Source organism: Salvia miltiorrhiza, chromosome 3 (assembly GCF_028751815.1).
Source record: "Salvia miltiorrhiza cultivar Shanhuang (shh) chromosome 3, IMPLAD_Smil_shh, whole genome shotgun sequence".
In the NCBI taxonomy this organism is placed as follows: Eukaryota; Viridiplantae; Streptophyta; class Magnoliopsida; order Lamiales; family Lamiaceae; genus Salvia; species Salvia miltiorrhiza.
The window spans coordinates 13,443,333-13,461,054 of NC_080389.1; the positions used below are offsets into that span (position 1 = coordinate 13,443,333).

Below are 17,722 nucleotides of genomic sequence, written 5' to 3' on the forward strand. Positions count from 1 at the left end.
TTTTATATGTACTAGTCTTTTTTTAAATTTATTATTATTTTAAGGGGTTTTTGCAAATAAAATCACGAACAATTTTGAATTTGCAATTTTAACGCGACTTTTAAAGTGTGACGAATTAAATCATAACCTTTTCAATTTTTGCAATTTCGTCCCCTCAATTTTTTCCGGCCACCGGAGTGATTGGAGCTTATGTGGATTATTTTTTTTCCACGTAATTAATTTCTGACTAAGATTAAAATAAAATCAAAACCTAATTCTTTTATTTTTCTTCTTTTTCGTCGAACTTATTTTAGTATCCCTCATTTTCCTTAAACTAGTACGCCCCCCCGTACGATGCACATCCACGATATATTTATTTATTTTTAAAATTTGAAATTATGTAAAAATATTATTATTTATGAATCAAATTAATTAATAACAAAAAATATATTAATTTAAATATTAGTATTTGATTTAAAATAGTGTATAGTAATAATTTTATCAACTTAATGAGTAGGAGTATAATATTAAGTTCAATGAGTATTGTATAATAATAATTAAATTTACCGAAATTTTTTTGTTATTGATTATTATTTTCTATTAAAATTAAAATTAAAATTAATAAATACTTTTATAATATTGTCTTGATATTTGTTGATAATTGTGCATTATATTTTTTAATTAATATTTTTAATTTAAATATTTTTATGTATGCTTTGATAAAATAATTCAACAAATAAATATTATGTTTTTTTAATCAAAAGAGAAGAGAAGATATATAAATTTTGTAGGAGAAAGAGATACAAATAGAAATAATATAATAACAAAATAAGGAGAAAGAGAAAAAAATAAAGAATATTGTAAAAGAGATAGGAGGGAGAAAAACAATCACTTTAAAATTTTAAATTATAATAAATTATTTATTTCAAATTCATATTTAATGAATTTTAAATCAAATTGAAAATCTTGTCATAATCTTTAACTTAAGATACACATCAAATATATTTTTATAAAAGACGAAAAAGAAGTAAAATAAAAGAATTAGGTTTTGATTTTGTTTTAATCTTAGTCAGCAATTTAATCTTAGTTAGAAATTAATTACGTGGAAAAAAATAATCCACATAAGCTCCAACTCATCACTCCTGTGGCCGGAAAAAATTGAGGGGACGAAATTGCAAAAATTAAAAAGGTTATGATTTAATTCGCCACACTTCAAAAGTCACGTTAAAATTGCAAATTTAAAATTGTTCGTGATTTTATTTGCAAAAACCCCTTATTTTAAACATAAAGTACATGATCAATAATGTTAGGGGCGAAAGAGTCGTGGGACAAACTTCACTGCAGTTTATCAATTTTAGGGTTTATTTTGGTTCCATGCCTTTGAATCTCATGCTTAACCCTTTTTCTAAGGGAGAAACTTAGCTGCACTGCCGCTTCTCCAAGTCGCACCGTTGTTCAGAGCCGCCTAACCCCATCGCCATGTAACGCTACCACACCCGTACCATCATCGCCCTTGATTTCCGCCGGTTTTGGTCTTGCTAAGGTAACCACCAGCTAATAGTTGATTTGCTCTTCTTCTTTGTTATTTTGATTTCATTATTGTCATGGAAACTTTAACATAGATGAAGAATGAGAAGAAAGTTCAACAATTTCTTTCAAGAAGTGCTAGAATAGGCAGAAGAAGAAGAAGAATAAGAAGAAGAAGAGGAAGAAGAGGACGAAGAAGAAGAAGAAATCAGCAATCTCTCCATCTTCCGGAAGCAATCATTGAAGAAGTACTGTCAAGATTGCCAGTGCAATCACTGTTGAGATTGAGGTGCGTTTCGAAATCATGGGGCTCTTTAATTGGCTGCGAACGCTTCATCAAAACGCATCATCAAAATTCAATAAAAAACCCATCTTTCCCCCATCAAAGGGTCTTTTTACAGAAGGAAACATTTGGTAGGTGTGTGCAATGTTCTCTGCAGTCGATTTTGAGAGCACGTGTCTCTCCATCTCCTTTAGCTGATCCAACGAACACTACATTGATGCCATCTCTAACTTTGGGCTGCTATAATGGGCTGCTCTGCATTCTCGACGAATCAAGAAGAAGAATTGAGTTGTGGAACCCATCCACTAGAATCTCCAAGAAACTGCTAGAAATTTCTAGTCCCAGTTATGTTATGAGTTCGGGGTTCGGTTGGGTTGAATCGAGTGGTGAATATAAGGTGTTTGTGCTTTTGGTTAATATAATTGATAATGACGAGTGGAAAAGAGTTGGCAAAGTTTATAGTTCAAAAACAAAAACATGGAAAACAATTGAGTTTTGCGATGATTTACTTTGGTGTTGGATAGGAGGGTGGTTTGCCGGTGGGAAGCTTTACTGGCAGAAGACGGAAGATGATCAGGAAGATATTATTTTCTTGGACTTGAAGAGTGAGGTGTTTGGAAGGATTGAGCTTCCCTTTCCCTTTCATCATAATGCGATTCACATTGACGACAAATATATTGTGGGTGTGCTTGGTGGCTGCCTTTGCGTGCTATACTATAGTCCTTTATTTTATTACTATCAAAGAGGCCTTCGAGTTTCTAGAGTTTGGGTTATGAAGGAGGCTTGGGAGGAAGTGATGACTCTTTCTCATCTTAATGAGCTGCTTCAACCACCATTGGTAAGTCTAAATGGAGAGATTTTGGTAGATTGTGGATCCATTTTGTTGGTTTACAATGTTGGTTGTAATATGTTCCGCATTCCCGGGGTTTGTTTGGATTTATGTTCACATGTCTATGTTGAAAGTTTAGTCTCGCCAGAAGATGTATGAAAGATGGAAGTATAATCTTAGAAGATGATATTTCTTGACATTAATGTATACATAGTTTGATTTGATTACAAATGGTTGTGTTTTGTTTCTTAAGAATTGAAGCTTTTATTAATACCCATCATGGAGTCTGCTCTTCGTTCTCTTGTCACGCGATGCCGTTTAGTCGTCTCTACTCGGTGCTCCATGACCGATTTGGCTGCTTGGTCTTCCTAGCAGGTTGGTTGCTTTAGTTTCCTGCATGAGGGTGGTTCTGGATTTACTTGGGGGCCTCATGCGTGTGGTTTTTTCTCCTTGCTATTTTTCTTGGCCTTCGGGTTTGTTCTTTAGACGAGTATTTTTTTTTTTCATTTTAAGGTTTTTTCCATGGCCTTTTCTTTAAAAAGGCTTTAAAGAGGCCCGGCTTTTAGTCAGCTTTTCTGTGCTTTAAGAGTTCTTTAGGTTTTCGTTTTTCTTTTTAATAAAATTTTCATTTAATTACCCATCATGGATTCTTATATGAGACTTAAAAGGGTTTTCTATTGGCTTAGCTTGAAATCATATATTGTTGATTGGATCAAAAGATGTGATCTATATAATGCCAAAGAAACAAGGGTGACTCAACCATTACCCATTTCCTCTCAAAAAAAAAAAAAAAATTAAGATTGACCGAATATATTCCAACACAAGCTTGGTCACATATTTCCATGGATTTTATAGAGGGACTGCCTAAATCTATGGCCAACTATGTTATTCTTGTAGTGGTTGAAAGATTGACCGAATATAGTCTCATTCTTCTGGGAAAAAAATTAAGATCGCGTCGAGTTTTTGAAAAAAGACGAAGAAGAACATGTGCGATTTCAGAAAGAGGTGGTCTTGGGTACAATCGGGTGTACCGTACAATTGGGTTGCACTCGGGTTGCACTCGAACCCAGAATAATTTTATTTACAGATATGGTTTCATTTATAGGATTTGGGTTAGGATGCGGGTTTGAATCAGGGTGCAAGTCAAGGTGTTAGGGTGCAGGTCAAGGTCTGAGTGCAGGTGCAACCTAATTGTAGAATACACCCGATTGTACCAAAGTTTTTGTGTTTCAGAAAACGTTGGGCTCGATTTCTTCATGGCCAAACAAAAACGGATCTCTCTCCTCAGGCGCCCACGTCATTAATTTTAAAGTGAACGATGAATAGTATTTTTAACATCAAAGTTTATTCTCGCCAGAAGTTGCACGAGAGCCATATTGAATATTTTGCGAGCAAGATATTTCATCTACATGATTGTTGGCTTATAATTAATTTAAATATTTTAAAATTACACTAGTTTTTAATGTAATTAAGGAGAATGCAATTTGTATTAGTTTTTAACGTGAATTTGTAAATAAAAAATTAGTTATATACATAAAAGTTAGAATTTAAAATATTATATAGATTTATTTAATTATGTGTACGAGTTTTTTATTATTATTATTATATAACCATTTTCTATTATACCTTTTTATATTATTCGTATTTTTTCTGATTCTTTTAATACCTTTATCATACCTTCTATATATCGTACTAAGTTTGTTTCTATTTATCGTATTTAGTTCCGGTATATTGCACTTTCACGGTAAACCAAAGTAACTGATATACAAAAATTGATAAAATTTAGTATGATAAACGACTTATTTATTTAAAACGATTATCTGCGTGTAAATACAAAAAAAATTAGCATTTTTTTGTTTTTCCCACAAACTTTATTTTTTTAATATAAATACACGAACTTTGTGCTCATCTGATTTTTCCTATAAAATTTATTTTTCCCCAAATTAATATGGACATGTCTGCCGGAGCTGCCACCGTAGAATGATCGGCCATCGGTCTTCATTATTCTTTTGAGTATTTTCTTGTTTTTCACACCAACTTCTAGTTTTTTTTTTATTTTTCCCACGAAATTTATTTCCTCAATATTTCTCACTCAATGATAGAAGTTTTAGATTCAAATATCATATTTATTAAAGTTTTTCAATTTAATTGTTGACACCATTATAAAAAATTTAAATTAACATTTTAATCAAAATCAATATTGCAACACAAACTAATTGATTGACTCTTGTTGCAAATTGCATAAAAAAGTGCTATTATCACGATTTTAATAAAATATATTGTGTTAGATAAATCAACCCTATCTGATACGTTCTGATCCAAATAAAAATACGGATAAACACCTACTTAATAGATTACCTATATGCTATCAAACATGCGTTGTAATTTTCAATCCACCCGGAAATCACGACATGTTGATCTGCGAAGGTTCAGATTAAACGAATGGAAACATTAGTTGAAGAAAAAATGGTTGAAAGTTTTGGCTGCTCAAGAATATTGATTGTTACCGCCGCTTTCCGAATTATGTCTTTGTTGAAAGTTTAGTCTCAGCCAAATCCTCACAAGAATCTTTCAGCACGTACTACTGCATTTCTGTATATGTTTTTATTATTGTGAATTAATCATCCTTCCACATCAACTGCTTAGAGAGATCCCATGTATTTATTTTAGTTGGTCTTTATAAGAACTAGTGCACCCTCCCGTGTGATGTACGAGTCACGATATATATATTTATTTATTTTTAAAATTTTAAATTATATAAAATATATTAAAATATCATTATTTATGAGTTAAATTATATAAAAAAAATTATGTTAATTCAAATATTGGTATGTGATTTAAAATAGTGTATAACAACAATATTATCGACTTAATGAGTATAATATTAAATTTAATGAGTATTATGTAATAATAATATTTAGAGTTAATATATAGAAGTGTCCACTTTCATATTGTAAAATTAAAATCTAACCTATGAAATAAAAATATTAAAAAATGGCCAGTTTTTGAGCAAAAAGTCAAAACTACCCCTCACAATAACAATTTAAAAAATAGCCTCTCTTTCTCTCACGGTTCCCCTTCTCCTCTCTCTCTCTCTCTCTCTCTCTCTCTCTCTCTCACGGTTTCCTCCGACCGATCTGCTTTCTCTCCGCCGTCGATCTCCTTTTTCTACGTCGTAGATCTTCCTTCGCCATCGCCGCCGCTTATTACGGTGAGTTGTTGTCACCATCCACTCGGCGGAGTTCCGATCAAATATTAATGGCGGCAGGCCAAGACCAGCAACAACCGCCGCCAACGAAGGCTGTGGAGCGGCTGAACTTGGTGCTTCAACAGTATCGACCTCTTCAAAGCCATCTCTCGGATCCTCGAAGAATTGGATGCCATAGTGCGCGCGAATGCCACCCCCAAAATGGTAGGAACATGCCACTTCAAGTCGAGCCAAGCAAATTTTCTGGCAATTGATCATTTTTAGAGTTTTGTTTGTGCAAGCAAGATGTTAGATCTGCTTCTCCGTAGCCTATTTCCAAGCTTGGTTTAGTTTACTCTTTTATATCTGATCTAGGGTTTCTTAGAAGTTGTTTATTTATTTATTATTTTTGTAATACTTGGACATAAATATGAAACTTAGATTTGTATGTAATTATTTTCTATTTCTAGGATGGAATATGATGAGATTTGGATTTGAATTAGCCATTTTCGGTTGCTTTTTTATAGCTGTTAATAAAAACTCAAGATTTAATGTTCTTGAATTCACAACCAAATTTATAAATTCACAACTTAATTTTCTTGAATTCACAATCAGCTCGATCAATTCACAACTTAATGTTCTTGAATTCACAACTTAATTTTCTTGAATTCACAACCAGATCTATGAATTCACAACTAAAACTCGAATTCACAACCAAAATAAATTCTAGTTTTAGGTGTGAATTTAAATTTTAAAAACTCAAATTCACAACTACTTGAATTCATAACCAAAATAAATTCTGGTTGTGAATTAAATTCTGATTGTGAATTCGGCTGGTTGTGAATTAAATTGAATTCACAACCAAATTAAAAATTTTGGTTGTGAATTCGACTGGTTGTGAAATGTGCGAATTTTTAAAGGGGTAATGTTTTAAGGGTAAAATGGTAGCAATGGCCATTTTTAATTTTTTTTTATCTTAGTGGACAATTTTTAATTTTACTAAAACAAATAGGCCATTTTCAAAATCCACTCTAATATTTAAATATGTATAATTATAATTAAATATATTGATTGTAAATAAAGTTCTCCATCCGTCCGCCAAAAGTATGACACTTTGGCGCCGGGCACGAGATTTAATAAAATTGGTGATAATTTTGATGTAATGGAGAAAGGGTCCCACCACTTTATGAGATGTGTGGTTGAGATTGATTTTGGGGTGGATTTTTTGTAAATAAAGAGTGTTTGTAAGGATAAAATATAAAAGTGGATGGTGGGACCATTGCCTTAAAAGAAAAATAGTATAATCTTTGCGGACACCCAATATAGTAATTATGACATACTTTTGGCGGACGGAGGGAGTACGTGTTTTTGGGCTCTTAAAAGTTCAAACTATATTATTATTACAAGTTCTTATTTAATAGCCCAATACTAATTTAAAAATCAAGAAAAATACGAATAATATTAAAAGAAAAACATAACAAAAAATATGTAAATAAATAAACAATTTGTACATATAATTAAATAAATCTATATAATATTTTAAATTCTAATTTTAAAATATATAATTAACTTTTTATTTATAAATTCATATTAAAATTAGTACAATTTTCTTTCTCCTCAAATGCATTAAAAATTAGTATAGTTTAAAAATGTTTAAATTTAAAATAATTATAATCAAATAATCATGTGAAGGTTTTTAAAAGTAAAAAACGACACCTACTTATTTTTCATTAATAAACGAACCAAAATGAAAAAAGAGTATGATGCTCAATATTATAGATAAGTGAGAGAGAATTAACACAAATTAACTTTGACACTTTAAACGATCATAGTTTATTCATTTCAAATTCATTTTTTATAATGTTTACATCGAATTGAAGATATTTCGTAATCTTTAATTTAGCATCCAAATTTAATACTCCCTCTGTCCGCGATATCGTTTCCACATTGTGGACGGCGCGGGTTTTAAGAAAAGTGGTGGATAGTAGTGGATAGTATAGTGAGTGGAGTTTGAGCCCCACCATAAAGGTGAAAATATAATTAGGTAAGAGAATAAAGTGTTATGTGGACCCTGCAACTATAAATGGAAGTGGAAACGATATCGCGGACGGACCGAAGTAGCAAATGTGGAAACGATATCGCGGACAGATGAAGTATTTTTTTCATTAATCAAAATTTAATAATTTTTTAAAACGAATTAAAATAGAAAAAAGAAAACATGGAGGAAAAATTTAGAGGGATAGAAAATTAATTTGGAGGTAAAGAAACACCGCTTTTATATTATATATTGACCAATTAATTAATACTCATATTGAAAGATACTCCCTCCGTTCCAAATAAAACGCCTTGTTTTTTTTCGGCACAATTATTTAGGAAAATGTTAATTATATTATTAAGTGGTGTGGTGTAGAGTTGAAAAGGTGATGTGGGTCCCAAAAATTCTACTTTTTGAGGATAATTTTTTCCATAAAAGGAAGCAAGACATTTGAAGTGGGACAACCCAAAAAGGAAAACAAGACATTTGAAGTGGGACAGATAGATATGACGATAGATATTCGAAAATAATTTTTTTTGGTTTTTTCAAAAAAAAAATAAACAAAGAAATTTATAGACCGCATCACTGTGGACTCACATAATTTGCATGAGTTTTCATAGTTTGATACTCCCTCCGTCCCACGAATCTTGACACGTATTCTTTTTTGGGCCGTCCCACGAATCTTGACACATTTCCAAATAAGGTAATAATTAGTCTTATTTAATTACATTATCTCTCATACTTTATCACTTTATTATCTTCTATCTCTTACGTTATCACTTTTATGTTTTATCACACTTAAAAAATAAATCTACAACTCCTTAATTCCCGTGCTGAAACTAAACGTGTCAAGATTCGTGGGACGGAGGGAGTATTAATTTGTCAAAATCAGCACTTGGAATCTTCAATCCCAAATTTAATCATGACCTACCCCATGCCCTATCTTTGATTTCTTTCTTTAATTTTAATATGTTGTCATTAATTTAATTTAATTTAATTTAATTTAACATTTATTACCTATATATGTTACATTAATCTAAGTAGTGTTTATAATTATTTCTTAAATATTTAATTTACATTTTTTAAGTTTAAAAATAATTAGTTCAATAAATTATTCCAAAATTAGGGTATATGCATTTTTTAATTCTTTTTTTTCCTGTAATAAATTTTAATCAGAGTTTATTATATAATATTAATTTTCTACTTTATAATAATTATTATAAAATTAATAAAATTTAACAAGCTTAGTTTGTGCTCGAACTCAAATTTATGCATTCTCTAGCTAGACAGATTAGAACAAGAACATATTTTTTGTATAGATTAGACATTCACATGTATCTTCCCCTCAAACTTAATTATAGATTAACTATATATATAAAAGTTAATTATAATGTAATTAACCTTAATAAAAATTTATCAATTAAAGTTAAGAAAAAAAATTATTATCAACCCTAATAATGAAATAATCAACCCCAACAAAGTTTTTTAATTAACATTGAAAATCCGAATAGAAAATACTTATAATTCCCAATTGAGTATGACCAACCCTAATCGATGATTTAAAATAAAATTAAATAACACAAGAAATTTGAAGAAAGTCTAAGAAACTTATAATTCCTGAAGAAAATAAGCAACCCTAAGATATCTAGAACCCATGAATGTCTTTGCTGTACTAATAATAATCTATTCCAACTATAACTAAAAAGCTATATATAAAACTGCCATCAAATTGTAAACGAAACCTTATTAACTCTTTCAGATGGATAATGCTGAGTTTCTGAACAAGAAAACCGGCAGCTCTGTACAATCTCTCCATCTCCATCAAGAAATCATCGAAGAAGAAATATTGCCAAGATTTCCGGTGAAATCGCTCTTGAGATTCAGGTGCGTTTCGAAATCATGGCGTTCTTTGATAGGCAGCAAACGTTTCATCAAAACCCACCTGAAGAATTCTACAAACAACCACAATTATTCCCATTGGAGAGTAATCATCAACTCCTAAATGGATGAAGAGAGGGTAAATATATCGCCTATCGATGATCCAACCGATGATCGTCTGATGATCACGACTGATCTCGTTGCGGGTTGTTGCAATGGGCTTGTGTGTGTTATCAACACCGATGAGTGTCGTTTCTTCGTGTCGAACACAGCCACTAGAATCTCCATCGAATTACCAGACATTGGCCTTACTTATTCATCATCTTCAATTAACGAAATTAGGGTTTGGTTGGGATGAAGAGAGTAGCGCACACAAGGTGTTTGTTGGTATGCTTTATGTAGATGATCACGAGAGATTGGGTAAGGTTTAGAGCTCGAAGACGAATTCATGGAAGACGGTGGAGCACGGGAGCCTCGACTGGCATTGCTCTTTAGGGAAGTTTGCGTGTGGGAGGCTTCACTGGGTCGCAGTGAGTGGCGGATATACATACATTGAATCCTTCGACTTGAAGACTGAGGTGTTTGGGACAATGGAGCTACCGTGCAAATTACAAGAGGGCGACGGGATACGCCCGTGGCTGTGTGTGATAGAGGGATACCTTAGTGTGGTGTGTGATGATATTGGTAATGGAAAACGCAGAGTTTGGGTTATGAAGGATTATGGGGTGAAGGAGTCTTGGGTGGAAGTGATCACTCAGCCAAGCGAGAAGTTTACCCGTTGTTGCAAAGTGTTTTTCTATCCTGAGAGTTTAGTCTCACCAATTCCTCAAAAGAATTTGGTGTAGGTTAATTATATTTTAGTTAAAAGTAGTTAACCTTGATTTGCAACAGTTTCTTGACAGTAGCTAGTTTATCATGATTTAATTAGTTAGTTCGACACACATGCACAAAATCGCATGCTCTTCATAAATCCGGCAAGTAAATAGGGGGTAGAAATCAGATGAGCGAATTTCTTTTCTTTTTTTTTCCAACTTTTTTCTTTTTTAATTCCTGCATCAGAGCCCCATCTCAATCAAAGCAGCTATGTTCTTCAATTCTAATATAAAGAAACCAAACGTAATATTGTAGAAACCTAAATAGCCCAAGCCTTCACTCTCTGATGCCAATGAAAGTGGAGAAGAAAGGAGAGAAAGAGAAGCAAAAAATATCCCTAAAATCTTCCTCCATACAAACTATCGATAAGAAGCCCAAATAACCCAGTTCACATACGCACGTAAGAGTCTCTACACCTAAATACAACTACAAACTATATCAACATCAAATGAATCCCTTGAAACATCATAGATCCATCACATGTTAATTAAGCACTTATGCTTAAGAGTGGAAGCAGAAATACATATAAGCATCAATACAAAACCATATGGCCATTCAATTTTCACTTCAAAAAATATATAATTACCTAAATAAACTTGAAGCCGCTGAATTCATTCCTCCTCAACTCTTCAATTATTTTTCATCATTTTTCAGTATTTTTAGCGCAAAAACTCAAAACTCTGAACTCTGAATTTGTCTATCCCATAAACAAATACCTAGTACATCATAGTCCATAGATATATACTATAAATAAATAAAACATATCAGCAAAAATCAATATCAATACTATATTAAAAAGGCAGTTTTCAATTTGACATCAATTTTAAATCAATTTCAAAATTGAGTTGCGATTTTGTAGTTATAATAAAATTGAAGGTTTATGTTTAAACTATATTTTTCCTTTTATTTTCCATTTCTTTAACTTCTTATTTGTTGTTTTATTTATTTTCAAAATTTGGAAATTCGATTAATTATAAAATATTTAATATGTATATCAAATTAAAGATCACGATAAGACCTTTAATTGGATATATTTATGTAAATATTCAATTTATGTGTAGCGTGACTAGTCCTTCGAACCGGTTGAGGTGCACCTGCGGGTCAGTGGTACCGTCGTAGTCAAGTGAGATAGGCTTGTAGCTCCTTGGCAAAGTATCCGCCAAGATATCAGCAGAGAATGGGCTCCGGCTAGTAGTGGTTTGGGCCCTTGATGTTTTGGCACGCTTGTCATCCTTGTATCTCCCATGCTCCCTCCTGTCTCTCGGTGAGTCATGAGCGTGGTAGCGTTTGTGGCCCCTGTGTCCCTGTTTGCCAGAGGTGTACTCCTGTTCCCGTCCCTCTGACCTTTCAGTCTGACGGGACTTCTCTGACCGGTATGACTTCTCTGCTCTACGAGATCTCTCTGACCTCTGTGCTTTCTCAACCCTCTGAGATTTCTCCCTCAGAGTATCCTCCAGATCCTTGAGTTGGTTTTTCAGTTGTGACACCTAATTTTTCAGCTTTGCGTTTTCCCTCGGCCTCTCCTCCTCGAAAACAGGAGTAGTGGAATGACTATCAGACTCATCCACTGCCTCCCTTCGGACAATGCTACTCAGCATAGCGCGGCTCCCCTCTGGGCTCCTCTACGGTTCCCTTTTAGCGGGAAATTTCTGTGTTTCTTTCGGCAGCGCAGGTTGCTTATTGGCCAGTTGTTCGTTCACCTCCAGAGCAACATGATGTGGGAGTTTAGTGTTCTGCTGGTTGAGCATTCCCAGCAGAGGAGCAGTAGCGGGGACAGTTGACAGGAGCAGAGTTCCCAGTGCCTGACGCACAACAACGTAATTTAACAGAGCCATCATCTGCTCTGCCAGGACGAAGTTTAGTGGCCCACCACCAAATGTGGGGACCAAGCCTTGCAACTCAGATCCAGCGGCCACCAGAGCAGATCTCTCTGGGGGGTGACATTCTGGCCCGTCAGTGGGGTGGCGGAGGTGTTGAGGAAGCTCGGCGGTGTAGAGAAAATAGTGCTGACTGGCAGACTGCTTAGCAGAGAGACGGACATTTCAGTACGGGTGGCAGAATTGAGCCCGATGTTGTCAAGGTCCTTCTCGAGGGTACGACGAACGTCAGAAGAGTCCATGGTACCTACACGTAAAAAATGTGAGAAAAATCCCAATAAAAGACAGATCAAACCACCCTTTGTCAAAGGAATCCTCGACATAAGAAATCCCGAATACTGGCGCGAAGGCCATTATGAATCCCCGACCAAAATACTTCCATGCGCCGAGAAATAAACCCAGGGCACGGATTCAAACGCGGAGAAAAAACAATAGAGATTCGAATTCGGCAGAAAAGACAGATTGCCAGAGAAACCACCCAGAAAACCCCAAAACAAATGAAAACAGAACAACAACCGAGAGATCGTTAGTAAAACACGTTAGATACGATAGAAAACGAAGATCACACGAGAAAACATGAGAACCACACACAATTAACAGCATAGCATGCAAAATAAACAGATATCAGCACCCGATTCTCGATTTTACCCATCCTCCAAACATGCACATATGAAAAAGCAACAAAACCCGTGAATCTATGAGTTTTCAGATGGATCGGAGCGAAAAAAGTAGATCTACCACCCCGAATCCACCTGGGTACTCGAATCATCGGACTAATCAGGGCCTGCGCACGCAAATCCGCTCGCCATTGCAGATCTGCATGCGCAAGCGGAAACTCACGCCTTAAACTCATAGACTTTCCACAGACGCCGCCAGCTGGTGAATTGTGATCGAGCGGGTGGTACTTTAATCGATGAATTGTGATTAGATTGTGAGTTTTACCTAGTGTTGATCGTGGAAACCGAAAGAAGAGAGTTGAATTGCCGAGAGGAAGTAAGTTCGCTATTGTATTGATAGAGAACACGTAAAAAATACACAATATGGGTGCATGGGATATTTATAGAGTACATTCGAGGGGTAAAATAGTAATTTCATCCTAGAAGTCATGCTCCCCGCGTGGTCGGGGGTACCGTGGTAATTTCGCTTGTCTTACTCATTCCTCTGCAAACGAGTAATTCCTCTGCTCAGGCGCTTCCCGAGTGAAGTAGTCATTCCTACCGTTGACTATTTTGTGGGTAAATCATCCCTCTGACTTTCGCGATTCCTCTGACCGAGCCCATTCCTCTGGCCGAACCCATTCCTCTGGCCCAAATGGTTCCTCTGACCCGAACGAGCGGGTGGTACTTTAATCGATGAATTGTGATTAGATTGTGAGTTTTACCTAGTGTTGATCGTGGAAACCGAAAGAAGAGAGTTGAATTGCCGAGAGGAAGTAAGTTCGCTATTGTATTGATAGAGAACACGTAAAAAATACACAATATGGGTGCATGGGATATTTATAGAGTACATTCGAGGGGTAAAATAGTAATTTCATCCTAGAAGTCATGCTCCCCGCGTGGTCGGGGGTACCGTGGTAATTTCGCTTGTCTTACTCATTCCTCTGCAAACGAGTAATTCCTCTGTTCAGGCGCTTCCCGAGTGAAGTAGTCATTCCTACCGTTGACTATTTTGTGGGTAAATCATCCCTCTGACTTTCGCGATTCCTCTGACCGAGCCCATTCCTCTGGCCGAACCCATTCCTCTGGCCCAAATGGTTCCTCTGACCCGAACGATTCCTCTATCCAAATCCATTCATCTGCTCTGTATATATTACTCCTCATCAGTATGAATTTGTACCAGTTGTACCATATATTTATATTCGATACGAAGTTAAAGTGGGTGCACTAATGCACTCAACGAAGTTAAAGATTTGTCTTAGTAAATTGCATGTCTTCTCACGAAATATAGCAACACTTTAAAAAATAGTAACTATAAATTCAAAATACTTAAATTGTGGTTCACGTAAGTCAAAATTTAAAATAATTAACCAATTTTTGCAAATTCGAAAAACTCACCCTAAGATAGTGGCCTAAATATTTTTTTACACACTTTAAACTGACACTCACGGGCCTGTGAGGAATTAAAGGAGGCCCATCTAGGCATGGCAATTTACCCGCGAGTAATTGATATCCGCGACTACCCAACCCTAGGTGCGAGTTTGAGAGACATTTGATATCCACGGATAGTTTCGTGGTTACAATTCACTATCCATTTAGTTCGTGGTTATGAGTTTGGATACTTACTATCCATACTCACGAAACTCATTTACCCGCGAAAAATATCTGTGATCCTCCGAAAATACCCGCGAAATACCTGTCAAATAATTATTTATTTCATAAATCAAGGAAAGAATGAAAGTTTTTGTACATGCCTCGAAGACGAAGAAGAAGAGTTCAATGAGGATTGCTCTATTTCAATTGTTGAGGAATAATACTCCCTTCGTCCCTGAAACGACTTCCTCTTTGGGGACGGCACAGGTTTTAATAAAAAGTTGTAAAGTGTATTGATAGTGGAGAAAAAGTGATATAATTATTATTGAAAGTCTTGAAAAGTGTTATAATTAGTATTGGAAGTGGTGAAAAGTGAAAAGTAAGAATAGATAAATTATTATTAGTGGTGGGGTAGGTGTCCAAAAATGGAAAGAAAGAAAGAGGAAGTTATTTGGGGGACGTCACAAAATGGAAAAAGAGGAATTTATTTTAGGAACGGAGGGAGTATGACTTTGTTGAATTTTAAATTTTAGTTGATGAATTTGGATATTAACTTTGGATTTAATTAAATTTTGTCAATTGTAAATTTGAACATCGATGCAAGATGTGGATTTGAACTATATGATTTGTAGTATTTTTTTTAATTTTAAATTTGTTATTAATTTATATTTAAATTATGTTTCACGGGTATCTGTTGGAGAACGGGTGGCGGATATTCAATGGGTGGCGGGTAGTGGGTATCCGACGGATAGCGGGTTTGGATAGCATTTAATATCCTCGGATAGTTTTGTGGTTGAAATCCATTATCCATTTAGTTCGTGACTATGTGTATGGATAGCCACTATCCGTGTCCGTCATACCCGATTGCTATTCCTAGGCCCATCCACCAATACCTCGACCACATAAGTCGGATCGGACTCAATCCATACTATCTTCCTATCTTAATTAGATTGAATATTATTGTTGCAAACTACATCAAAAAGTACTATATATTATCTCGATTTTAGTAAATATAAAAGTTTTTTTAATTTTCTTTTCAGGAAATAAGGATAAAAACTGTATAAAATTGACTATAAATCCGCGATTATCTCAAGCACAAAGTTAAATCACGTTTTGCTAAATCACTTTTAAAATGACGATTTTTTTTTTAAACCGATATTATAGATTGTATAGATTGTGTCGAATAAGTTAGTTGGAAATATAAGATTGAGCCCAATCTCTCTGATTCCCCGAAAGCCATATAAAACTATTTGTTGGAAATACAAAAACCTAAAACCCTCGCCTCTTCAAATACAGAAACCCTCGAAACATATATTGAAGATTTGGCAGTGGAGATCGAAAGCAGTAGTCAACAACACCATCGCCATGTGACGCCACCACACCCGTACCATCATCTTCCTTGATTTCCGCCGGTTTTGGTCTTGCTAAGGTAACCACCAGCTCATAGTTGATTTGCTATTCTTCTTCGTTAATTTGATTTCATATATTATTGTTATGGAAACTTTAACATAGATGAAGAATGAGAAGAAAGTTCAAAAATTTCTTTCAAGAAGTGCTAGAATAGGCAGAAGAAGAAGAAGAGTAAGAAGAAGAAGAAGAAGAGGAAGAAGAGGACGAAGAAGAAGAAGAAATCAGCAATCTCTCCATTTTCCGGAAGCAATCATTGAAGAAGTACTGTCAAGATTGCCAGTGCAATCACTGTTGAGATTGAGGTGCGTTTCGAAATCATGGGGCTCTTTAATTGGCTGCGAACGCTTCATCAAAACGCATCATCAAAATTCAGTAAAAAACCCATCTTTCCCCCACCAAAGGGTCTTTTTACAGAAGGAAACATTTGGTAGGTGTGTACAATGTTCTCTGCAGTCGTTGTTGAGTTCACGTGTCTCTCCATCTCCTTTACCTCACCCAACGAATACTACATTGATGCCATCTCTAACTTTGGGCTGCTATAATGGGCTGCTCTGCATTCTCGACGAACCAAGAAGAAGAATTGAGTTGTGGAACCCATCCACTAGAATCTCCAAGAAACTGCTAGAAATTTCTAGTCCCAGTTATGTTTTGAATTTGGGGTTCGGTTGGGTTGAATCGAGTGGTGAATATAAGGTGTTTGTGCTTTTGGTTGATATAATTGATAATGACGAGTGGGAAAGAGTTGGCAAAGTTTATAGTTCAAAGACAAAATCATGGAAAACAATTGAGTTTTGCGATGATTTACTTTCATGTTGGATAAGGGGGTGGTTTGCAGGTGGGAAGCTTTACTGGCGGAAGACGGAAGATGATCAGAAAGATATTATTTTCTTGGACTTGAAGAGTGAGGTGTTTGGAAAGATTGAGCTTCCCTTTCATCATAAAGAGATTTACAATGAAAAATATATTGTGGGTGTGCTTGGTGGCTGCCTTTGCGTGATATACTATAGTCCTTTATTATATTACTATCCTGGAATTTCTAGAGTTTGGGTTATGAAGGAGGCTTGGGAGGAAGTGGCGACTCTTTCTCATCTTAATGAGCTGCTTCAACCACCATTGGTACGTCTAAATGGAAAGACTTTGGTAGATTGTGGATCCACTTTGTTGGTTTACAATGTTCATAATGTGTTCCGCATTCCCGAGGCTTCTGCGGGTTTAAGTTCATATGTCTATGTTGAAAGTTTAGTCTCGCCAGAAGATGTATGAAAGATGGAAGTATAATCTTAGAAGATGATATTTCTTGACATTAATGTTTACATAGTTTGATTTGATTACAAATGGTTGTGTTTTGTTTCTTAAGCTTTTATTCATACCCATCGTGGAGTGAATAATTCCATGTCTCTATACAAGTAAAGCACATTGGTTATTCTCTTATGTGATGAGATTATTTCTTGAGTTGGTTTTTATATATATAGAACCTCAGCTCCCTAGTGATCTAGACCATCATATAATGGTTTTATTGATGACCCAACTGGATATCACCCTCTCACATTCTTTACCTCGAAAATCTTTCATAGTTTATTCATGTAATTTATGTT

The 17,722-nt window shown here is 34.9% G+C and overlaps 3 protein-coding genes across 3 annotated transcripts; all 3 read left to right on the forward strand.

Moving 5' to 3' along the window:
- Positions 1 to 1,601: 1,601 nt before the first annotated feature.
- LOC131018385 (F-box/kelch-repeat protein At3g23880-like) lies at positions 1,602 to 2,904 on the forward strand. Its single transcript, XM_057947113.1, has one exon. It carries the CDS (start codon positions 1,602 to 1,604, stop codon positions 2,775 to 2,777), a length of 1,176 nt encoding a protein of 391 aa, XP_057803096.1. The 3' UTR covers positions 2,778 to 2,904.
- Positions 2,905 to 9,842: 6,938 nt separating this feature from the next.
- Positions 9,843 to 10,563, forward strand: LOC131018386 (F-box protein CPR1-like). Its single transcript, XM_057947114.1, has 2 exons — positions 9,843 to 10,061; positions 10,150 to 10,563. The coding sequence occupies exons 1-2, from the start codon at positions 9,843 to 9,845 to the stop codon at positions 10,561 to 10,563; spliced, it is 633 nt and encodes a 210-aa protein (XP_057803097.1).
- Positions 10,564 to 15,939: 5,376 nt separating this feature from the next.
- Positions 15,940 to 17,478, forward strand: LOC131017565 (F-box/kelch-repeat protein At3g23880-like). Its single transcript, XM_057946367.1, has 2 exons — positions 15,940 to 16,146; positions 16,230 to 17,478. Exon 2 carries the CDS (start codon positions 16,230 to 16,232, stop codon positions 17,388 to 17,390), a length of 1,161 nt encoding a protein of 386 aa, XP_057802350.1. The 5' UTR covers positions 15,940 to 16,146; the 3' UTR covers positions 17,391 to 17,478.
- The last annotated feature ends 244 nt before the right edge of the window (positions 17,479 to 17,722 follow it).

What these genes read in the sequence shown, in the direction of transcription:
- LOC131018385 (XM_057947113.1), top strand. Translation starts at nt 1,602, where the DNA reads ATGAAGAATGAGAAGAAAGTTCAACAATTTCTTTCAAGAAGTGCTAGA.
- LOC131018386 (XM_057947114.1), top strand. Translation starts at nt 9,843, where the DNA reads ATGGATGAAGAGAGGGTAAATATATCGCCTATCGATGATCCAACCGAT. An exon ending in CTTCAATTAACGAAATTAGG is followed by an intron (nt 10,062 to 10,149) that starts GTTTGGTTGGGA and finishes GGTAAGGTTTAG; the next exon opens with AGCTCGAAGACGAATTCATG.
- LOC131017565 (XM_057946367.1), top strand. Translation starts at nt 16,230, where the DNA reads ATGAAGAATGAGAAGAAAGTTCAAAAATTTCTTTCAAGAAGTGCTAGA.